The 26,018-nt window shown below is 35.9% G+C and overlaps 1 protein-coding gene across 1 annotated transcript in view; it reads left to right on the top strand.

The window, feature by feature from the left end:
* LOC136028376 (uncharacterized) overlaps nt 1–26,018 on the top strand; it is a gene marked incomplete in the record, with an annotated part of 76,736 nt that overhangs the window by 24,915 nt on the left and 25,803 nt on the right. The window contains 2 exon segments of the mRNA XM_065706176.1: nt 15,441–15,589; nt 20,140–20,267. Coding sequence (XP_065562248.1) covers nt 15,441–15,589; nt 20,140–20,267 — 277 coding nt within the window.

Here is a 26,018-nt window from a genome sequence, read left to right as displayed (position 1 = left end):
TCTCTTGAGAGTAAATAGCAACTTACTTGAGATAAAAAAAAACTCCCAATTAAAACTAGTGCCCCATCACAATAAAGAGGTTGCTTAGGGCCTGGGGAGTTCAAATAAGCTTAGAGAGAGCTGACTTAGAGCTGAAAGAGTCACGTATTCTGAATATATTGAGATGAAACGTTTTTTTTAAATGAAAATTATATACGATAGAATTAACAGAAAATATCTGAGTATTGCAATACAATCTAACGTAATACCTAATTACAACGTTAAAAATATCAAAAGAATTATCAAACGAAAGGTCATTTGGCTATGACCATTGATAAAGGTCCTTATAAAATGAAAGTTTAGATCGATTTAGCATGAGAACATGGTTAGATATTTCTCAAGCACATTTTAAACGAAAGTTCAAAATATTTTTAATCCAAAGTTTTTTTTTGTTGTAAATTGAAAAGTCCATATATCTAAAAAACATTGCAATAAATAAGTTGCCTTCAATCCAGCGCAAATACGAATTTAACTTCTCAAGCAAATACTTCAGGCCAAAGGGAGAAACTAATGGAGGGGGGAAACTACCCTAGAGTAATAATGCCATAGGCACTTCCCTGACGCCCATAGCCGCTGCTCTTTTCTTTTTCATCGTTAATCGCGAAGAAGTTTAACAGCGATTCCCTCAAGACGTTGGTATTATTGATTAGACGCACCTGTATGTTATGTATAATTTAGGAGATGGTATTGCTTACCTATGCAAATTTATTGAGGACTGAGGTAATACTGTATGACTTGTTTCTTCAAGACATTTTTTCAAGACTTTTCAAAACATTTCAAGGCGTTTTGTAAGACTTTTTCTTCAAGAAGTTTTTCTTCAAGGCATTCTTCAAGAAATTTGTCAATACGTTTTAAGAGATTTCAAGACGCTTTTCATCAAGATGCCTTCGTTAAGATTTCAATAAGACATTTTTTAAGACGTTTCAAGCTATTTTAAGACATTGCTTAACGTTTTTTAATACATCTTTCCTCAGGATATTTTTCTTCAAGAAGACGTTTCAAGACATTTCAAGCGTTTTAAAGACATTATTCTTCAAGAAGTTTTTCTTCAAGATTTCTTCAAGACTTGTTTCTTTAGGGGCCAGTCAAGTGGGGAACCCCTGGTTTTAAATAAGGATGACGCATTTCGTACATGTGGGTGTTACATAATAATTTAGATTTTTTCTTCAAGGCATCTTTTTTCTTCGAGGTTTATTTTTTCTTCCAAATATTTTCTTCGAGATATTTTTATTCTAGATTTTTTTTCTCATGAAATTTTTTGATATTTTGTTTCTTTAAGTCGTTTTTTCTTTGAGATTCCTTTTTCTTCAAGATTTTTTTGTTTCGAGATTTTTCTTCAAGTTTTTCCTCAAGGAACCTTTATAATCCAATAGCGACAAAGCATGTTTTTTGGTCCGCTGTAGGAATTGAACGTAAGACCAGGGATCTCCCCAATGAAGTGACACGTTAACCACCTGAAAAAACATATCATTGCTAATATCATGTTCCAAGAAATAAACTATGTGAAATAGGCTGATTCCCAATCGGAGAATTCACAAGATTTTTGCTTGGATCGCTAAAGCTATGAATCGTGTGTTTCCTATCCATTGTTTGAGAACGCAAGCCACCTGATGTTACACCATAGTTATGTAATTGCTTAAAATCGATAACCTCACTTTTGCTTTTCTGTGTTACCCTGGGAGTGTATTCTACGCAATGAGCTTTTTTGATGTTAATTGGAGGCTTTAGTTATATGAAAACTGCAAAAGAAAAGATTCTGTGCACAGTTTCCCTGTTTTTTAAGGATTTGGCCTTTTACTTACATGCATTCAAAAATGATTCGTACATTCTATGGTTCTTATTGGACTTTTCATTTCATTGTTAAAATGAGATAGTCCGAGGTAGTTCACACCACCTTGGCACTCCTTGGCTGCCCCGTGGCCTTCAAATGGCACACACTATCATTCTTAAATCATTTTTAGCAATTTTCTACAAAAAATAACCTTATAAACTAATTTTAATCGGAACAACGGCCACTTACTATTTAATTATTGTAACATGATAGTCCATGGCATTTTACGCAAGCGTGTCACTGCGGCTGCCTCATGGAACTCTGTGGCACCCACCATCACTACATAGGTATTTTCAATAGTTTTCCTATAAAAATATCCTTATAAAGTAAAATTCACCATTGTCTTTACCATTGTCCAAGGCAGTTCATGCTACTTTAGCATTGCGGCTGGCCTGTGGTGCCCTGTGGCATAAACTGTCATTCCTAAAACGTTTTTAGCTATTTTCCTACAAAACTAACCCTATAAACTAAAATTGATCTTTTTTTCTTTATTTGAACAGCGAGAAGAAAAGAGTAGTGAAGAGTAGTGAAGAAGAAAAGAGTAGTGGCTATGGGTGTCTTGTAAGTGCCTATGGCATTACTACTCCCTAGTTTCTAGCTATGAGGACTAAGGAATCAGATAAAGTACTTGAAATAATGCAATAGAACTGACAAACAGGGCTGTTTGTGGTAGGAATTACCAGCCCTCAGTGTCTGAAACTTTCATCTCACAACTATGACACAGCAATATCTATCCGCTGTGACATGCGCGTATATTTTTGCTTATCCTTTTCAAACTGTTCAATGATCAAATACAAATTTGAGTACCAAGGACAAAAGAAAAAAAGCATTTTTGCCCTTGGGGCCATCTTAGGTCTATTCCTGCATTAGCTCTGTTATACCAATTTCATATGATCTTTCTTTTCGTTTCTTCAATCTTATGAAGTTTTTAAGGCAGTATCACATTTTCAACAGTGTCGTCATGTTAAACCTTGAAAAAAATGAAACATTAATTAGTTAAGGGTCTTCCTTGTTACCAAGCAAAAAAATAAAAGACAACGTGCGTAGTTTAAACAAGGCTTGCGGTCTTTGGGTGCTTGGTAAATAGAAAGGGGCTGTTCGTAGAAAGAATTACCAACACCTGCTTGGTTCCGACAAGACTTGCGGTCTTTGGGTGCTTGGTAAATAGAAAGGGGCTGTTCCTAGAAAGAATTACCAACCCTCTATGTCTCAAATTTATATAATACAAATAAAAGACAAATAAAAGACAACCTGCTTAGTTTAGACAAGGCTTGCGGTCTTTGGGTGCTTGGTAAATAGAAAGGGGCTGTTCGTTGAAAGAATTACCAACACCTGCTTGGTTCCGACAAGGCTTGCGGTCTTTGGGTGCTTGGTAAATAGAAAGGGGCTGTTCGTAGAAAAAATTATCAGCCCTCTATGTCTCAAATTTTTCCATCTTGTAATTATAACAAAACAAAACCTATCCCCTATGGTAAAAGAGCAAATTTTTGGCTTATCTTTGGCAAACATAAATAGTAAAAAGGTAGTCTTTAATGAGCTAACACTGGCAATTTATTTTGAAGTTATTCAATCACATATCAAATGTAGAATGGCAAGGGGGGATTGGGTCTAAACCTATTCAATACGCTTTTGCAAAGCAAAACAGCCAAAGAATTACCTATATTTTATAGCCATTGCGATAAAACTATTGAAGCTAAATTTTGAAATATACGCTGCAGGCTTTTGAAAATTTCCCAGAGGATAGCCTGAAAGGGGAAGAACTGAAAAATATAAGCGCTTGTTTTAATTTAACTAGCTGAATAGTTTTGATTCAGATTATATTTGTCTTTGCTTTTTTGAAGTCTTTTGTACTTAGTTGGCTATAGCAGTGTAGCTTGATTATTATGTTTTATTTTAAATTCTAATCAATTGGACCATTTGTCAAAGTTTTCGAATTTACTTACTTTCAACTATTTATTTCTCCCTGGTTTATTATCTGAATTGGTTTGTGTCTTGCGTTTTGGCTTGTTTGACATACTCAGTTGAAACTGAAGTTCTGTTTTTACTTAGCTCTCGCGTGTACTTTTGGGCATTTGTTCATTTTCTGTTGCCATGGTTTTACATAATTGATTTTTGGTCTTTGTGTTCGGGTTTTATTTTGCGTTGCAGCTTTTGACCTTTTCTAGTTAAACAATGTTTACTTTTAATTTCTTATGTGTTTGTCTACATAATTAGTTTTAATATGCTTGGCTTTGTAATGTTTTCCTATTTTCCATTGAGATGAATTTATTGTTTACTTTTTAAAAGTGGTTTACTTTTTTTACGCTTTTACTTTTGCTTAATCTCTTAATGCTCTCTTTTTTTTATTAATATGGGACTAGTAGATAATTTTTTTTGTATATGTAATTGGCTTGCTAAAATATACAATTTTTTTTATTGAAATCGAAGGGACATGGCTATTTGATTTTATTAACACGTCTTCAATAAAGTATAACCATTATTTTATTCATTGTAAAGCCTTTTATTAGTCCTACAAAACTATACAGAAGCAAAATTGTTTAAATAGCCAAAATTATAAAAAAAAGTAAATGAATTCATCATATCCCAATCAATTAAAAATATAAGAAGAAATAAATATCCCCAAAATTGCAAGGCAGAAACCAGTAAAACAAAACAATTTAGAAGATTAATATTAGTTGAGGGATATAGAACCCAAAATAGCAGACCGAAATAAATTACAAAAAATAACAATGGAAAAAGTTATAAATTCAAAACATGAGCATCGAATAAATAATTAAGTTCAGAGAATTTTTTTGCGAACCAAAATCCAAAAGTAACAGAAATTTGACAAATTCATAACCGAAAAATCAGCTAATTAAACAAAAAGAAAGTAAAGATTAAAAATATCCTAAATTAGACACCAAAAGCAGGAACAAAACAGAGAAAAAAAATTATATTGAACAAAAAGCAAGAAACAAAACCAATTAAGAAAAAATAATCTTATTTCTTACTAAAAACAAATAATCATAAAGAAATAGAAATTAAGGACGACACACGATTAGATAAAAAGCAAAGAAAAAAGTACAAAAAAATAACTAATTATAAGAATTGAACGCCGAATCCGTTTCAGTATAAAGAAATTAGTTCTAAGAAGTAAAAAAAGGACCAAAATAACATATCGAAAAACACCAAAACTAATTATGAAAAGAACATAAAAACCAAACAAAACTATTTAGCTAGAAAAAGACAAAGCTCCAACACAAAAAAGCCAAGCGTAAAAGCAAAACCCAGTTATGTAAAATCAAGAAAAAAACAACAAATTTTAAAATTGCACACCATAACTAAGTAAAAACAAAACCTCAATATCAATAAAGAGCTTCCAACAGGTCAAAAGTACGAGACTCGAAACAACTAAGAAAATATAGTTCAGTAAAAAGAAAGAGCGAAAATAGCAAAAAGTTAGCGAACCCCAAGAATTTAATCAAAATTCTATGGAATCAAATTTAAAATGAAACAAAAGCACCAAACCACGCTCACTGTGTCGGCACAACAAACTTTAAAAAGTAAAACAATAAAATCTAAACCAAATCATTTGTTTGATTGATTTATGATAAAAGCCAAGATATTCAATATTATCATTGTCTTTTCCAGGAAAATTTAAGGGAAATTCACTTTTTGTTTTAAAACCCAACTTTTTTTTTGTTTTTATAGTCCATTTGATATTTTCATGCATATCTATATTTTTTTTTGGGGGGGGGGTAGGGATTAAGGAGGGGCCAGTAGTAAAATAAAATATTAGAGGGCCCAATGATAAATAAACCAATTATATTAGATGATTTAACAAGTGTCCAAGAATGTTGACAACTTTCGTATTTCAGGATGGGGGAGGGCTCTCGTGGGTATTTCCCTGATTTTTTTTTCTATACAGATATATTGGGCATTTTTACCCTTTTCTATCTCGTGTGTAGGCTACGTTAAAAAATAATAATATATTAAAAAGAAAAATATCAAAAAAAGAAAAACAACAACAAAAAGACAAAAAAAAGAGAAAAGTACATGAAATAAAATAACTACAAAATAAATCATCGTCGTTGAATCAACGGAGAAAGTCTTTCTATTAATTCAAGTTGTCCTAGACAAGGCAAAGCCAAGCCAAAAGGTCACCCTTTTGATTCAGAAGACAGCTTTTTCTTTAATATAGTAACATTTGGACAAGTTTGAAAACTAGGGGAGTGGTCATTCTTTCTAAGAACCATCTCTTTTGATTTGTCAGGTATCAGCATACCACAAACCTCGTCCATTGTATGCAGGTGGTCCTCTTTGTCTTTGTGTGGCAAGGAGGGAAACTCATCAGCAGTATAGCTCATCATTCTTGAGCTTATTGGTGCCATAAGTTTTTATCTTAGTTATTGCTGATTTTTGGTGTATGTTTTCTTTTCTTTTTCTTTAATTTGGAAACCCCTACTACTGAAAACTGCATAACTGCACATTTTTTTTTCATTCAAAATTTAGCTCCCGACGTATTCTTATTTCCTAAGGCATAAATTTTTCGCTCAGTCAATAAATAAATAAAAAAAAATATATATTTATGTCTTTAGTGTCCTTTGTACTCGGAGCGTATATTTGTGTGACTTATCATATGCAAGTTAAATCCATCGTAAGTCTACCATCAACTAAAAGCAAAACACATAAAAAACAGTAATTTTAATTTATTGACACCCTCTGTACAAAAAATGTATCATAGAGGAGTTAATTAAGAAAGAAAAAAGAAAAGTAAAAAACACTCACATAACAACAAAAAGAGAAAAAACATGAACTATAGTTCGAACACTAGTAATACATATTTAATTCAGAATGCATGCAAGAGGAAAATCAACAATTCTGTCGCAACGCTCTCGGAATATGGTGGCAATTACATACATTTTTTCACATATTTCAAACAATCCATAGCACCTAGAAATGTAACTGTTTCGTATCCAAATGGGTATACATATAAAATTTTTGCAAAGCCGAAAAAATGTTGAACGGATCTGTTTACACTCACTTTGAGAAAATAATCGCCACACTAGTATCCGGAAAAATACATGCGGTGCAAAAAAAGAATTGTGTAGCCGACCCAGTGTTTGTTTATCAAATTGGTTTTTTACCCTAGCAAGCAACCCATATGATTTTCTCCGTTTCTCCTTCAGCGAGTTTATAATGAGTGTTCTAGTAGCTTTAATCGAGCTCCCAAATGGGAGACCAAGATACTTGAGTGAAGAAGACGCACATACAGTAGTAGGACCAACTTGAATAGTCGCATTTGGGGATTGTTGGGAGCCCGAACCAAAAACAAGAAGTTCTGTTTCAGAAGTGGCAAGTGAAAGTCCGATTCCGTTTAAAACAGCGCTAACACTGTCTATAGCTTTATGTAGCCCTTTGAGGTCATCAGAGATAAGATAAGATAAGATTTATTTGCAAAAGAACTATCACAAGCTCTAAAGAGCCGAATTCGCTTTATATGTCACTAAAAGCTAAGAAAAAAATCAAAATAGTACATTAAGTCAAACACTTAAAATTAAAAGGAATTAAAAAAGCAAAATCATCAAAGATAAAGCAAATTCAAAGAATAAATCATCAAAGATAAACTTAACAATTAAATTACAAAAACATTGCAGTAAAAAGGGGAATTTGGCAATTACATGATCATGAATTATTATTAAGGTGTTTCAGAATAAATGGTATAAAACTTTTGCGAAACCTTTCTGTAACAGCATGAATCGGAGAGTAAGTTGGGATTGCTAAGGAGGCTGACCGGGGGAGTCGGAGTCTAATGGGATTGTGAAAATCAGGGAGTAAGTCCTCAGTGCGGGGATTGGAAATGACTGATTTAGCGAAAAGCAGGCAAATTTTTTCCCTCCTTTCTTTTAAGGTGGTAATGCGCGCAGCTTTAAGGAGGAAGGAGTATGGAATTTTGCCTTCTTTGTAAATGATCCTGAGTGAACGCTTTTGGACCGACTCGATTTTGTCACTAAGTTCATTTGAAAGTTGCGAATGCCAGACCGGACATGCATATTCCAATAACGGTCTGATAAAGGATAAGTATACACGGAGGGAATGTATCTTAGGACAATTAAATTTGTTTAGTAGCTTAAAAATGGATAGTGAAACATTTGCTTGTTTAACAATGTTGGATACATGTGTTTCCCACTTAAGATCATTAGAAATTGTGACACCAAGAAGCTTAACATGTTTCACTAGCATTTCGCTTGGGATCGGATCGCAAAAAGCAGGAGTAGATTTCAAGAAGTTTATTGTCATTATCTGTGATTTAGTGGGATTTACTGTCATATTTAGATTCTTGGATTCATCCGAACATTGGGTTAGGATTTCAACAGGGTCACTTTTAATATTCCTATGACATACTTCAAGGATCGACAAGTCATCAACATATTTCCATCGTTGGGGGAACTCCTTGCCAATTTCGTTAATCATGACAAGAAATAATAGTGGTCCCAATAAGGTTCCTTGAGGTATTCCACAGTACCTAGGGAGGGGGTTAGAGAAGGTATTTTTGTATTTTACAACTTGTGATCTGTCTGAAAGGAACGATATAACAATATTTACTAAGAGTGGGTCAATTTCAAAGTTATCATGTAGTAAACGAATTAGGATAGTGTGGTCAACTAAGTCAAACGCTTTTTGGAAATCGACTAAAACAAGGTTTAGCCAAACATTTGGTTTCTCTAGTTCACTTAGGATCGTGTGAATCAAGTGTACAAGGTAATGGGTGGTGGAGGTTTTTCTTAAATTACCAAACTGTCGGATGTCAATGCGTGGTATAATTTTAATTTTAAGCCAGTCACAAAGGAACCCTTCGTAAAGCTTAGAAAAAACTGGAGTAAGTGTAATAGGACGTATGTTGGTTATAGTCAGACTGGAAGATTTCTTTGGGATGGGTGTTATAAAACCAAGTTTCCAGCAACTTGGGAATTTACCAGATTTTGTAATTTGGTTAAAAATATCAGATAAAGGTCCAGCAATTGTGTCTGAAAAGGCTTTAATCAAGTCAATTGGGATGTCTAATGGGCAAGTACTTGATTTTTTGAGCTTTTGGATTTTATTTATAATATCAGAGGGAGAAATTTGGGGGAAAGAGGTGGAGGGAGGAATAGTTTGACCTGAGCCAGTGAAAGGGGGGAGACTTTGAACTATGGACGCAAGATGCAGGTTCAAATCGTTGGCTATCTTGGAAGGGGGCTCAGGGAGATGAAAATTAACTTCAACAGGGTTTTTTCCGCAAATCTCTTTGATTTTCCTGTACCATTGTTTGGGTTTGTTAGAATACAAATCCTTAACCTTACTATTGTAATACCCAGAAGCTGCCTTTCTCAATTTTCTCTTCAGGAACTTTCTTAGATCATTAGCCTGTGAGATATGTCCTTGCTTGAACAAATTGATTTTTTTCCTTATTAGTTTTTTAAAAGTCGCAGTAATGTAAGGTTTATCGGTAGAGCATATTTTAATTTTTTTCACCGGAAAATGGGCTTCATAATTATTCCTCAATAAACTTTGGAGGGACAAAGCCTTGAAGTCGACATCATTTGTTTGGTACACAGGGGACCAATTTTCACTAGTGATCCAAGAGCCAAAATTGTAGAGTCCTGAGTCAATTAGAGGTCTAAAGACGGTTTCAGTAATAGTAAAGGAATGTTTAATTGTAGCTAGTGGAGATAGGAGTAGGCTAAAGTGGTAACTACCTCCGAGAGGGGGAAGAATGGTGACGGGTCTGTAGAAATTTGACATATTGGTGCATATTAAATCAAGAGTAGAATTGCCTTTGGTAGTAGGGACTTTTACAATTTGTTTTAGACTAAAAGTATTACATGTAGACTCAAGTTTTAATTCATTTGCATCACCTAAGAGGAAAATTCCAGCATTTGGGTATTTAGATAGTACATAGTCGGCACTACCATGCAATTTTTCAATAAAATTAATTTTTTCAGTCGCTCTCTGCCCAGGAGAGTAGTAAAAACAGCACAGGACAATCAAGTTGAAAGGACGTGGTAAGACTTTAGGTCGAACACAAACCCACAAAATTTCATCAAAGGGAGTAAGACAAGGAACTAATATTTCTGAAGGATAAAAATCATTACGGACAAAGAAAAGAATTCCACCCCCTTTCTTACCCAGAGGGTGGGTTTCGGGTCTGAGTTTAATAAACTGGGTGAAATTATTCATTTTTAACATGTGTGTATTTTGAGCGTGTACTTCAGTAATAGCGATTATGTCTGATCTATATATTTTAGAAAAGGAGTCTAATTCATTAAGTTTGTCAAAATTAAGACTTTCAGCGTTGCTTAACAAAAGTGTGGGAAATTTAAAACGACCTGCAAAGGTACCATTTTTACACTTAACTTTATTTAAATTACAAATGGGTACAGGGGGCGTGGTGGGATTCTTAGCGGGTGCCAGATTAATGTAGTCAGAACAGGGGACCAAGGGAGCACATTTGACTTTTATGGGATGACTATTAGGGTCAACATCGAAAGATGAATTATTAGAGTAAGAAAAGGATTTATCTTGGGGATTTGGGGGTGGGGGGACGGGCAATGATATGGATGAAGCACGAGGAGAACAATTAGGATTCATTGTAAGACAATTAAAAAGTCTCAGACCTGAGTCACGTTGACAGGGTAGGCACGAGGGATAAAACGAATGGACTGGGGGTGGGGTTTCGTAAAGTGCTGGGAAAGGGGGCCTGGTTGGGAGTAGTGATTCATGTCCGTCAAGAAATTGTTGGTTTGTGGCAGAGTAGGGAGGGTACAGGGCAGCATACTGTGAGGGGGGAGGAAATAGGACTTCTGTGTGCGGGGTGGGGGAGGAGGTAGCAAAGGATAAGGGAGGAGAGTTCGGGATCGGGAAGGGTTTGTCAATTTTTGAGCTGTGCCTGATGAACTTTGATGAGGAATTTTTGCTTGAGTGCGGTGCACTAAAAAAGGACGGCGGAAGGGAGATGAGTGGCTCTTACAATTTTTATCTTTGGACAGGGACACTGGAACAGGGCCCCAGGGAGAAGAATTAACATCATTTAATTTTGGTGCATGGGCAAAACTACAATATTTGTTATTACAAGCTAAAACTGGACAAAGCTTCACATGGTCAAAACTGCACTTAACGGAACCACAACTACCTGAAATAAAATTACGACATATATGTAAAAATTTGCACTGCTTACTAAATTTACAACGATTATGATTAAAATGTTTGCATATCACATTTTTTTTTTTGTTGGTACTCTTTTGCTGGAACTTTGTTGGTGCACTTGGCTGAAAATCATTGAGCTAATTTTTTTTAGTGTAATTTGCCTTAATTCTATTTTCGAAAACACTTTTTGGCTGGAGCTTGGTTGAAGAAAAAACGTGTTCAAATACACAATTGTCTCCTAATTGGCAAGAACCTGCCAAGATTATATTAGCACATTTTAGTTTATTATCAGAAGAGACAGTCTTATTACGCAGGCTATTCACCTTGTTAATATCCACACGTTTTTGAGCATCTGTAATGTGGTAATCAAGGCTACCATTATAATTAGCCTGTATCAAGGGTGGATTGAGTTCAATGAAAATTTCCGGATTTGTGTCACTTGTTGTGACAGGTATCACTGGATTTAATCCTCTAAGTCCTTCATCAATATTCATTTGGTTTATGGACATTGCACTTTTTTTATGGTCAGAGATGAAAGTGTTATTAACCACATTCAAAATGGAATTATATGCAGGTTGATTTGCTAGATCGCTTTGGTGAATTGTCAAAAAATTGGAGATGAAAGTTAATGCATCCGTTAGCTTTTCTTGTATAACCAAGATTTTGGTAATATCTAGTTGTAAGATGGGGGGTGTAGGGACAGTGTCCGTTTGAACTGATTTATCAATGCTACAGTCAATTGTTTGACAAGATGCATTTGTTTTCCCTTCAGAACAGCCTCGGCGTTGGGGAGGGACAAGGGAAATTGTAGGATCACACAAACTAGTGCCAGCCTTGTTAGAAACGGTTGGTTCTTCAGTTAATAGAGGAAACTGGCTGAGCGGAGTGTCTGGAAAATGTTTAGGGCTGCTGAGATCACTTAGAATGCTAAGAATCCTTCTTCTTTCAACAGGGGTACGGGGTGTCGGAGAAGTTCCGGATGAGGAGATAGAAAGCACTGGAGAAGAAGTACAATTTACCTTAGACTTAGTAGAGCAATCTAGGCACATCCAGGAGTTATTCCAACTAGTGATTTCTATCCTAGCACACTTTTCAGTCCCTGCATGGAACCAAGAACTGCAATTAACACATTTGACTGCGTTTGAAGTAACCCGTAATCTGCATTCAGGACAAAACTGTTTTGATTTCATCATTTAGTCTTGCAACACAGGTTTATGCCTTACATATGGCTCAATTAGATGTGGCGGTAAATGGCGAGTAGCCGAACGATAGCATTGTTAAAAATCACAAGACTTAGCACAGAGCCTTGTTTTACTCCACGACGAACATTAATTACGGTTACTAACATGGGCCTCTACTCGCACGCGAATTGATGCTTTTCGATACCATGTCAACAGACATGTACAAATAAAAGGCTCATTGCCACTTAGAGATAAAATCACTTGGGAATGTAGAATCTTATCAAAGGCTTTAGATATGTCAATAGCACAAATGTAAAGATTCTTCTTCGAATGCTTATAACGTTCAAAAATCGCAAGAAAAGCTGCGTGGGCATTTTGGACACTAACAACTTCACAAAACCTAAACTTTTGGTCCCCATGGTCATACTTACGACTAATTTCTCTATATAATATCTTTTCAAATCGTTTTCATAAGACTGAGCATACTGTAATTGGTCTATATGAATCACATGATTTTGGATTTTTACATTTCTTTAAAACACACGTTACAATACGTTCACACAATACATCCGGTAAATATTGTCGAGCAACCAATGCCTGAAACAATATTGCAAGGTGTTCAAATAATTTAGGGGTTCCATGAATCAAATGTTCGGTATGAAGACCATCAGACCCTTGCGCTTTTCTACTCTTCAGAAGCCGAATCAGAGCCTGAATACGTGATGGAGTGATTGTAACTAGGTTACGATTGTGGAAGTGAAAGTATGTAATTATTTTTATTAACCAGATCCGTATCCAGAACTTTTATTAGGAGGGCTGCCAAAAGAAATTTCGTTAAGGGGGGGGAAGTCACCAACAGAATAAAGAAGAATGGATATACTTCCCGTGGACTTTGTCAAGAGCTGTCAAATAAAGGTTTGTTTTACCTAAATTTTAAAGATCTATTTATCAGTTAGGAAATATTTTTTAGATTTTTAGCAGAAACAACTTTTTTTCCCCAGTATTTTTAAGACCAACTAACAATTTGGAGAAACACTTCAATGGATGGGGAGATTCAAACCGTCCAATCCCCCTTCCTTGAATGCTGGCCCGTTGTTAAGTCTTTACATCTTTTCTTGATTAGATCTTTACATCACCTTGAAAAGCTTTCTATCTTTCCTTGGTGAAGAATATCTGCTCAAGCCTACATATGAGTTATTCAGAAGTCAACTTAGATATCTTATTTCAGGGTCTCAGAAATATATTGACGAATTTTGAGAAATTGTAGAGAAGCGAAAAAATTCAAACAAGATAAGTTTTCAGCTAACGAAGAGGATTGAACTTAAGCATCACAATCTATTTCAATGGCTGAAAAATTTTCCTCATTTAAATTTCTTTTTACTTTTCTTTGAATTTCGGAGTTTTGTCAATCAGTTTCATGAACGTTGAAATTATAAAAGCGGAAGAATAAAAACAACCAATTCGGCTTACGAGTAGGTGTTATACCAATTTGTATTAGTGTTTGAACAACCAATTTTACTTAGTAGCAGAACAACCAATTTGGCTTAGTGGCAGAACAACCAATTTGGCTTAGTAGCAGAACAACTAATCTGGCTTACAAGTAGGTCGTACACCAATTTGGCTTCATAGCAGAACAACCAATTTGTCTTTGCAGCAGAACAGCCAATTTGACTTACAAGTAGGTCTTACACCAATTTGGCTTAGTGACAGAACGACCGGTTTGGGTTAGTAGCAGAAAAACCAATTTGGCATACAAGTAGGTCGTATTTGGATTCGTAGCAGAACAATCGATTTAGCTTACAAGTAGGTCGTATACCAATTTGGATTAGTAGCAGAACAACCGATTTAGTATACAAGTAGGTCGTATACCAATTTGGATTCGTAGCAGAACAACCGATTTAGCTTACAAGTAGGTCGTATACCAATTTGGATTAGTAGCAGAACAGTCAATTTGGCCTACAAGTAGGTTGTATACCAATTTGTCTTAGTAGCAGAATAATTAATTTGGCTCATGAGAAGGTCGCAGGTAGACATGGTAAACAAATTAAAGAGTTTTCTACGCATAAAAGAAAAGCAAGAATAAGGTGCAAATGAAAATACGATATGAAACAAACCGGGTATTTCGAAAGGTCAAACTCCTCTCTTCTTCAGCGCCTTAAGAAAAAGCCCCTCAAAACCCCATTTAAGCCCCTTAAAAACCATATTCCTTCTTTGCTTCCCTTCCGTCTTTTTTTTGTGATGGTTGGCCAATGTGGTGTATTATCTGAGTTTTCTGCACTTGAATAGGGAAAAAATTTATAAGCTGATGTGATGATTGCATCCTGAAAATTGCAGCTAAGAATAAAAATAAAAATTTACTTCCCTACGTCACTATTTACCTCTATTGTAGGGAAATAGAGAGAATATATAATTTCCTCTTTTATTTTCGATGGTAAGTCGGGAAAAAACACTTATCTGAGCTTTTTAAAGGAAGATCTAATCTTGGCTTGAGATATAAAACGTGCTCTCTGGTTCAAATGAAGGATGCTTTATCTGACGTGACACTAGCAATAGAAAGATCAAAAGAGGTTGAAACTGATCTAAGTTATAGCCTTTATCATTTCAGCTTTGTGTTACCCCCCTCAAGGTTATGTGCCGCTGGATTTAGAAATGGTTGCAAAACTTTTCAGGAGACCTTAGTGAAGTAAACCAAGAAATATTGGAACAAATATTGAGTGGAAATAAGTGATGAAAATTAAAGCATTTCAAAATAAATAAAGTCAATAGCCTACGGAGTCAGTTATATAAGATAAATATGAAATTGCAAAGATCACATTGGTACATTGCTAGGATGACGAATTGAGAATCAGAGAGCGTCCTTGTAAAAGTTTTCTAGTTCTACAACTTCTTTTCACGCTACTGGCTTAAAATTTCACTAAAGCTAATCAGGTGTTAATTAGCGGGCTATTACCTTTGCTTTTTTGACGTACGCTTAAGAAATTAACGTGATTGGCTCACAGAAATACGTCATTGACGCTTGGAATAACGTGATTGGCTTACAGAAATACATCACAGGCATTCATCAATAAAATTAAAGCCCACTTTTTTATCACAAAATTATAGGAGAGTAATTTCTCTTTTTATCCTTGAATGATATTCAACAGGAAATTCGGAGGAGGTTGGAAAGCAAGTAAACTAAATGAAAGCAAGGAAAGCAAGTTTGACTAAATGAAGTTCACTTTCAGGGCCAACTCAGATGTTCCATCGAGGAGCTATAGTATGCCCCCGGCAGACGATTACACTTACCGCCGCCCAGATGGAGATAATGACTCCGCCCCAAGGAGAAGACCAAAAATAAGTTTTGATGATGAACCTTCTTTTCGTCCCTCTGAAAGTAAGTAGAATAAAATTTATCTCGGTGAAGCAAAAATTAAGTTCGGTCGGGTCGTAAGCTCAGTCCCAGAAGTTCGGTCGGGTCGTAAGCTCAGTCCCAGAAGTTCGATCGGGTCGTAAGCTCAGTCCCAGAAGTTCGGTCGGGTCGTAAGCTCAGTCCCAGAAGTTCGGTCGGGTCGTAAGCTCAGTCCCAGAAGTTCGGTCGGGTCGTAAGCTCAGTCCCAGAAGTTCGATCGGGTCGTAAGCTCAGTCCCAGTCAATCGTGACAATTATCTTCCGGTACTTATTTATTATATAACACACACTCGAGAACTGAAGTTTGGTGAATGCTAATGAAAAAACAAAACATGATGAAAATGCAATACTTTATTAACAAAATTATGAAAACTACCACAAGGAATTATGGAAGGGGGGCCACTCAGAGTACATTATATTAAATACGTAACCTAACCCAATTACCAACTAAATATTTAATTACATCATAGCTATAATGCAGTTTTCCAACAAGTTGAAGGTAATTGTTTAGTATAAACAGTATAGAAAACTGGGTATTGTATCATCTTCACGATATAAGTTCTCTAGTGTGTATTATATAATAGACAAGTACCTATCTACCTCACGTTTTTCACTGAACCTGATACTAGCTTCCATCTAACAAACAGCTAACTTTTACCACTCTCCATGCAGCCTAAATACGCATAACCATCTTCAAGAGGGGTCAACCTCCCTTGAAATTGTTAAAAACAAAAATAAATATTATTCAAACTGCAGCTAGAATTGATTTCAGATACTACTATAGCGACATCCTCCCTGTAAACTAACTGCTACGACATAAGAAGTCTTAGTTCATTGTCATCAGGATAGGTTTATTTTTATTTAATGGGTTTTTATTGATGCTTTCAGTTCAAGTTTCATTGACTTTTCTTAATTATATCACTCACTTTTTAACGTCACTTTTATCGCTTTTTTTCGCCAGGGCCAGGTTGGGCTAGAACATCAATGAAAAGTAAACATTTCAAAATACTACTACTATTACTAAATCACCGCAGCAACAAGCCACCTAAGGCCAACACAGCTACGCACGCTCGACCTCCTACCCAATTTATTCAAGGCCTCCCTCTTTACACCCTCCCAGAAAGTTCCCGTTTCGTTTAACTCTTTACTCACGATATCCTCCCATCCCAGACAAGGAAGACCTACTTTCCGTTTTGCCCTAAACGGATGGCCAAAAAGGATATTCTTCGGCAATCTGTCATCCTTCATCCGCAGAATATGGCCTAGCCATCTCAACCTTTATTTCATTATAGCCATAGAAGATGGGATTGAACCACACTTTTTGTACAACCTACTGTTTGAAATATGATCAGTCAGCCGGGTCACCCAGAACAATCCGTAGGCAATTTCTCTGGAAAACATCTAGTAAATTTTCATCCGCTTTTCGGAGCGCTCATGCTTCAGAGCCGTATTTGACCACTGCCATTTCAAAATATGGCTTAAAATCCGGCCCAGAAAAATTGAATTGTTTGCTTGACATCACAAGCCTTAAAAAGGGTCTTGCCAAAATGAAGAGTGCCTCATTTTCAGACAAAACGTAGATTCCCTGATATACTGCTATTAATGTAATCTTCACTCGAACGAAAATAATCATAACAGCGCAAGCTCCATTTTGTAACTATTTTGAAAAGTGCAAAAAGAAAATAACATTCAACTATAGTCGTATATAAGCTATATAAGCAATATGTTATAGTAATGTTAATAAGTTTAATCAAATATAATGAATAACTAACAAATAGCCCAAATTCCCAATACTTTTTTTTAAAGCCCAAACTCCATCTTGTAAACTATTTCTAAGCGTGAAAAAAGGAAATAATTCTCTTCTGCAATCAGATGTAATCTATATATGCCATATGAAACAGTAATATTAATAATTTTAATCAAATATAATTAATAAACGTGTTCAAATTACATAAAATATAAGTTAATATATAAAATGTATATATCTATATATATATATATATATATATATACATAAATAAGTTGTCTGTGTGTTGAGTGACGTCATGTTTGTGTGTCGACTGACCTCATATTTGTCGACTGACGAAATTACAGACCGGGACATCGGGACACAAATGACGACCGGGACACCGAGGCATAGGGAATATAAATGACGACCGGGACGCTCAAAGAGAAAGCGACCGGGACACAAGGAATGTTCAATTAGCAATCACCATCGACAAAGCACCGGGACACAAATGACGACCGAGACACAGAGAATATAAATGACGACCAGGACGCTCAAAGAGAAATTACAGACCGGGACACCGGAACACAAATGACGACCGGGACAAAAATGACGACCGGGACACCGGGACACAGGGAATATAAATGAAGACCGCGACACTCAAAGAGAAATTACAGACTGGGACACCGGGGCACAAATAACGACCAGGACACAGGGAAACAACAACAACGGGGACACCGGGGGGCACAGGAGGATATATAAATGACGACGGGGACACAGGGAGTGTTCGATTAGCAATCACCATCAACAAAGCTCAAGGGCAATCATTAGAATAATGAGGTATAGATCTGAATACAGATTGTTTTTCCCATGGACAATTATATGTCTCATGTTCAAGAGTCGGTAAACCTGACAATCTATTTATATGCACAGACAATGGGACAGCCAAGAATGTTGTATATTCGCAAGTTTTACGTAGTTAAAAATATATATATATATATATATATATATATATATATATATATATATATATATATATATATATATATATATATATATATATATATATATATATATATATATATATATATATATATATATATATATATATATATATATATATATATATATATATCTATATTCACAGGTGGGACACAGGGACACAACTACAATGGCGCGTAACTAATATGGCGCGTAACGACTTAAACGAGGGGCGGCTGGGGGGGGCGCGAAGTGCCCCCACCAACTAGATGTTGGGGTGGCGCGAAGCGCCACCCCAACAGCTAGTAGGGAATATAAATGACGACCGGGACACTCAAAGAGAAAGCGACCGGGACACAAGGAATGTTCGATTAGCAATCACCATCAACAAAGCACCGGGACACAAATGACGACCGGGACACAGGGAATATAAATGACGACCGCAACATTCAAAGAGAAATTACAGACTGGGACATCGGGACACAAATGACGACCGGGACACAGGGAATATAAATGACGACCGGGACACAGGGACACCACTACAACGGGGACACCGGGGGGCACAGGAGGATATATAAATGACGACGGGGACACAGGGAATGTTCGATTAGTAATCAGCATCAACAAAGCTCAAGGGCAATCATTAGAACAATGAGGTATAGATCTGAATACAGATTGTTTTTCCCATGGACAATTATATGTTGCATGTTCAAGAGTCGGTAAACGTGACAATCTATTTATATACACAGACAATGGGACAGCCAAGAATGTTGTATATTCGCAAGTTTTACGTAGTTAAAAACATATATATATCTATCTATATTCACAGGCGGAACACAGGGACACAACTACAATGGCGCGTATCTAATATGGCGCGTAACGACTTACGCGCGGGGGGGTGTGTGTTGGGGGGTGGGTTACGAAGTGCCCCCACCAACTAGACGTTGGCGTGGCGTGAAGCGCCACCCCAACAGCTAGTATATATATATATATATATATATATATATATATATATATATATATATATATATATATATATATATATATATATATATATATATATATTATCACATATATAAATATATAATAAATTAAAAACATAATCTGTGTCAAACAAAATAACAAATATATAATGAAGTATAGAATTAAAGGAATAAAATACATAACAACTGTAATATGATAAATACATTAAAAATAGTAATAAAATCAAACATAAAAAATACAATAAAATACTCAAACTTTAAGATAAGCCAGTTTTGAACGTACAAAGCTTCTAAGCAATTTGAGAAATAAATACGAACTGCATCAATTGATGCAGCGTGATAATCTTAAGAATTTATGTTGCGTTTCCTAGTTTCAAACAAGGGACACGTGCTGAATTTTGGAAGCTCTACACTCTGGTTGCGTCAGGGAGGAATGTTTTACTCCGTGAGATCTGCACGGCATTGCTTTCATACGTCCCTTGTTGAGTGACGACAAACAAGTGTTTTCTTAAATTTAAATATATTTTTAAATTGTATATATTTTTCTGTTTTATTCCCCTTTTTGTTTGCTATTGAATTTAGAACAACATTAAAATTCAGCCTGTTTCTCTTCCGTATCTGTTGTTTTGGTGTTGTTACTGCCACGCCTACACGTTGTATCTGACACATTTTTTAGATAGTTCCCGAATATTGTTAAGTTTCTATTAAAGGGAGGGTCAGCAGTGCAATGTAGATCAATACGACTCAGATGGGATTTTTTGGGATTATCAGATGGGATAAATTGGCTGTTGTGACCTTGCAATGGGAAAATTAAAGTTTTTATGCAAGGCTTCTTTTCTTTTCTAGGACCGACCCGTAGTGCCCTAGATGATGAAATAGACGGGTTGATGAAGGACCTTGATAATATACCCCGTCGTCGTCGCATAATTACAACACCCGACTCTGAAGATCTTAACGCAGATGCAATTATTAAGGTATTTTTCTTCTAAGTACTTGACAAAAGTTAAAGTCGTGGTTGTGATGGGACAGTTCGGTCGTGAAAGGACATTTGGGCTGTCGGAAGACAGATTTTGCTGATGTATAAAATAGGACTTAGGGAGGTCCTATTTTAACATTAAAAATGTTGAGAAATGATATTTATTATTTTTCAGTTTTTAAATATCCACTTTGGTAGCACATCCAGAAATGAGTACACGAGGAGTTTAACAATTCTCGATTCGCTTTGAGCGTATTTAACGATTCTAGTGTTGTCCAACAGAACATATTTTACTATTTTGTCTTCTAACAGTTCGTGGTAACGATCTGTAAATAAGGAGAGATGCAAATCGATAGTAACCGAAACCTTAAAATATGGAATTTTCATAACAATAGATACATCAAAAGAATCCGTTTATTATGCTGAATCCAAATGTTTAAGATTCGTTAAGTTTAGTCTTACCCATCAAAAACTACGAGGCTGAGAAAATTTACCAGATTTTTAAAAAAGAGGAAAATACCCCTAAAAGGTAAGGAATATTAAAATAAATATCTCACTATCAGATTCAGCACATTAGAGAACCCTACTGTAGGGGTTTGAAGCTCCCATCTACAAAAATGTGGACTTCGGTATTTTTTGCCAGAAGAAAGAGCGCGGATGCATGTTTATTTTTTTCGGGTGTGATTGTATTGAACCAATAGTCCTAGAATATCGAGAGAGGGCTCTTCTGCATTTTCTTCTGCGTAGTTGAAAGGCCTAGTAACTGTGCCTTTGGGGATAATATGACCCCCCCCCCCCCATAGCCTCTCAGGAAACGTATGTGAGTCATTGAATTTTCTCATTCCTTACGTATAGAATTTGTTATTGAGAATTATTAAGACATTGCTTTTGGTAGAAGGGAAGAGGAAGAATTTTCTGCTAGGGGATTTCTTATAGGGAGAATTTTCCTTGGGTAGAAAATTTCTGGGGGGGGGTAGACTTTCCAGGGAAAATTTTACACTGCCAGAATTCTTGCACGATGTTTTCTTTTAGTTTGTCTTACTTTTTCTTTGCCCAATCAATTTACAAGCAGAGATGTTAAGAGGAATTGTCTGGGGAAATTTTTGCCGGTGTGGAATTGCCTAGATTATCTTTCCGCAGTGGGGATTCTTCGCGGAAGAACTTTTACTGGGAATTTTTTCAAGGGATAAATTCTGCAGGGAGAATTTTCTACGGGGACAAATTTCTTCTAGAAGGGGAGGGAGAGGAGCAGGGATTTACAGAATAATTTTACGGAGGGGTATATTTCCAGCATAGCTGGAAAAAAAATAATAAATTAAAGTCTTACTCAATTGAAAGTGTGCTAAAGAAAAATTCTCACCCAGAGTCGTCTGCAAGAAATATTCTGGGGGAACTTTCAGCGAGATCGGAATTGTCTGAGGAAAATTTTCCTATCAGGAGGGGGAATTTTTTACGTTGGATAAACTTTCCATAGAGGGATTTCCCGTGGTCGGGGTATTTATCATGGAGAGGGTGCCAGATTTCTCGCCACAATTTAAAAGATAATTAAACATTAAATAAAAAATGTTTTTTAAACTCATAGTAAGGAGCAAAATCGAAGCTTAAAACAAATAGAAACCATTATATATATATGAGGGGGATTACCCCCTCCTCAGTACCTCACTCTTTACGCTAAGATTTGACATTCTTTCCTAATTCCTTAAGAACGACTCATGAAAGATAAGGGTCGTTTAATTAGAACAATAAGATTTTTTTAAACGCTACCCCCTTCCCCCTTGGATAAGACTTCAAAACTGAGGATTTGATTTTCAAACAAGTAGCATCCCAGTCAATAGTATCAATTGTGTATTTTTTTATTCATATATTGTGTATTATTCTCTCCTAATTATTTAATTGGTTTTAGATTACTATGGTTGTCTGTCCAAGGCAGCATTAAGACTCTACAAACAATCTTAAATAGAGCATAATATTATATATACAGCGTAATTCGCTTACAACAATGGCCACAGTCAGAGACATTTTGTAGGAGGTGAGGAAAGCTAGGGGTGAGGAAAGGGGTAGCTAGCTTACATGGAATAAAAAAAACTACTGACTCAAATTATCGTTGCAGAGGCAATTCTGAATATTTTTCTTCTTAAATATCTTACAAAAATTAGTACGTAGGTTACTCTAAAATGCCTCCCTAGTTCTTCCCCTTTCTCGTTCCCTCTTAATGAAAAAGAAGCAAAAAGCAGGACAATCATATATGAAACAAAGAAAATTGAACAATTGCAAGACTGCAAAACGAGATAGATAAGCGAACGAGACCCTTTAGTGTTTATTTAGTCGCAATAAAGAGCCAAAAATTAGGGGGGAGGTACCTTGTGGGGTTTTGAATTTCTGAGAAGCTATTTCTGGACTACCCATGACCGGGGTCCAAAACACGACAAATTTTAAATTCAGAAACCAGAGGTATCCCAAAGCAAATTCAGTTTTTTCTGTTGCGTTTGTTTTAAATGTTTCACGATCTCTACTCTAATTAAATAAAAAAAAACTAGTTTTTTTAACTGAAAGTAAGGAGCGACATTAAAACTTAAAACGAACAGAAATTACTCCGTATATGAAATGGGTTGTCCCCTCCGCAGTCCCTCGCTCTTTACGCTAAAGTTTGACTCTTTGCCACAATTCTACTTTTTAAAACAATTAAAAACTTTAGCGTAAAGAGCGTGGGACTGCGGAGGGGACAACCCATTTCATATACGGAGTAATTTCTGTTCGTTTTAAGTTTTAATGTCGCTCCTTACTTTCAGTTAAAAAAACTAGTTTTTTTTATTTATTTTCTGAACGTTTTTGAATTAATGCATGTTTGATTTTGGCTCTCCCCACATAAATTATTGAAATGAAATTAGTATATTAATTTTTTTTTGGCTAAATGGCTTTCTCTTAGTTTTGATCAGACGATTTTGAGAAATAAGGGGTGGGGAAGGAGGCCTAGCTGCCCTCCAATTTTTCGGTTACTTAAAAAGGCTACTAGAACTTTTAATATTCAACGAACGTTTTTATTAGTAAAAAATATACGTAACTTAAGAATTAACTTACGTAGCAAACTTTTATATTCTTATATTTTTATTATGTGTACAAGGGGGTTGGTACCCTCGTTAATACCTCGCTCTTTACACTAAATCGTAAGTTTTGTCCCAATTCTTTAAGAATGACCCCTGAATCAAAAAGGCCGTAGAATAAATAGTTGAAATCACTAAAAATATTTTAGCATCAAGAGCGAGGTATCTATCTCCTGCTAAATACCTCGCTCTTTATGCTAAAGTATTTTTAGAACCCCTCATATGCGTAATAATCTCTGTTCGTTTTAAATTTCAATGCTATTCCTTACTTTCATTTGAAAAAACGTTTTCATGTTTATTTTTTCATTGTTTTTTTTATAGTAATGCTAGAAAATCCTGCGCCCTTTTCATTGAATTTTTCTTCCCCCGTGACATATTCCTCAAAGGAAAGATCCTCCCACAAAGCCCTCTCCCATCAACCCCACCCCCCAAACCAAAAAATCCCCATGAAAACGTCTGTACACTTCCCAATAACCATTACTATATGTAAACACTGGTCAAAGTTTGTAACTTGCAGCCCCTCCCTCAGGGATTGTGGGGGAGTAAGTCATTCCCAAAGACATAGTTATTATGGTTTTCGACTATGCTGAACAAAATGGCTACCTTAAAATTTTAATCTGTTGACTTTTGGAAAAAAATGAGCATGGGAGGGGGCCTTTTTGCCCTCCAATTTTTTGGTCACTTAAAAAGGGCACTAGAACTTTTTATTTCCGTTAGAATGAGCCCTCTCGCGACATCCAAGGACCACTTGGTCAATAAGATGACCCCTGGGAAAAAAAAAAAAAAAAAAAAAAAATAAATAAACACGCACCCGTGATTTGTCTTCTGCCAAAAAAAATACAAAATTCCACATTTTTTAGATAGGAGCTTGAAATTTTTGCTATAGAGTTCTCTGATATACCGAATGCGATAGTGTGATTTTCGTTAAGATTCTGTGACTTTTAATGGATGTTTCCCCCTTTTTTCCAAAATAGGGCAAATTTTCTCAGGCTCGTAACTTTTGATGACAAAGACTAAATAAATTGAAACTTAATATTTAGAATCAGCGTAAAAATTCGAATCTTTTGATGTATCTTTTAGCATCAAAATTCTGTTTTTTAGAGTTTCGTTTCCTTTTGAGCCGGGTCGCCCCTTACTACAGTTCCTTACCACGAACTGTTTGAAAAGAAAATAATTCGGTATTTCGGGGCTTCTGACATTATTACTCCTTTGCGGAAGTTAGGCTCAAAATTGAAAAAGGATTATATTTTTTCTCTGGGCCCCTTCCACCTCTTAGTTCGTTTATTTTCCCGTTAGTTTTCACCTGTTTTCGCTTTATAGTTGTGTTATCTCTTAGCAGTTCTTTTGTTAGTTGAGTTATGGTTGTGGTATATATGTTTTATCGCTCGTATAGTTGTGTTATTTTCAAATTATACTCCATAATAGAGAAGCTCCGAACACCCAGCATTGTATATTAAGCTCTTAATTTGACTTTTTTTTCCAACGTGACCAGATTCGTCCTGCGCCCTTTTCATTGAATTTTTTCCCCCCATGGCATATTTCTCCAAGGAAAGATACTCCCACATAGCCCCCTCCCTCAACCCTACCCCCAAAACCAAAAAAAAAAACCTGAAAACGTCTGTACACTTTCCAATAACCATTATTATATGTAAACACTGGTTGAAGTTTGTAACTTGCAACCCCTCTCCCAGGGGCTGTGGGGGAGCAAGTCATGCCCCAAAAACATAGTTATTATGATTTTCGACTATGCTAAACACAATGGCTATCTCAAAATTTTGATCCGTTGACTTTGGGAAAAAATGAGCGTGGGAGGGGGCCTAGATGCCCTCCAATTTTTTTGGTCACTTAAAAAGGGCACTAGAACTTTTCATTTCCGTTAGAATGAGCCCTCTTGCGACATTCTAGGACCACTTGGTCGATACGATGACCCCTGGGGAAAAAAAAACAAAAAAAAACAAACAAATAAACACGCATCCGTGATTTGTCTTCGGGCAAAAATGCAAAATTCCACATTTTTGTAGATAGGAGCTTGAAACTTCTACAGTAGGGTTCTCTGATACGCTGAATCTGATGGTGTCATTTTCGTTAAGATCCTACGACTTTTAGGGGGTGTTTCCCCCTATTTTCCTAAATAAGGCAAATTTTCTCAGGCTCGTATCTTGTGATGGCTAAGACTAAACTTGATGAAACTTATATATTTAAAATCAGCATTAAAATGCGATTCTTTTGATGTAGCTATTGATATCAAAATTGAATTTTTTAGAGTTTTGGTTACTATTGAGCCGGATCGCTCCTTACTACAGTTCGTTACCACGAACTGTTTGATTCCTAAAAGCCTTTCCCATCAATTCTATGGTCGGAGGCCTTCACATAAATATGAAATTTCCTGTCTACATTTTATCTGAGTGAAATTTTTTCACAGGTATCAATTGGGTCGTGGGGAGGATGTCCCCTTGAATTTTGACATTTTTTTGGTATCTTATTGAAAAATACTTGTTTTTGAGCAGCATCACTAAATACTACTACTGCAACTACTACTACTAATAATTCACTGCAGCCCCAAGCCGCCTGAGGCCAAAACAACTACCCACGCTCCTTCTCGAACCTAATCTATTCAAGGCCTCTATCTTTACACCCTCCCAGGAAAT

Source organism: Artemia franciscana, chromosome 6, assembly GCF_032884065.1.
Source record: "Artemia franciscana chromosome 6, ASM3288406v1, whole genome shotgun sequence".
NCBI classification, from domain to species: Eukaryota; Metazoa; Arthropoda; class Branchiopoda; order Anostraca; family Artemiidae; genus Artemia; species Artemia franciscana.
This window is presented reverse-complemented; position numbering and strand designations above follow the sequence as displayed.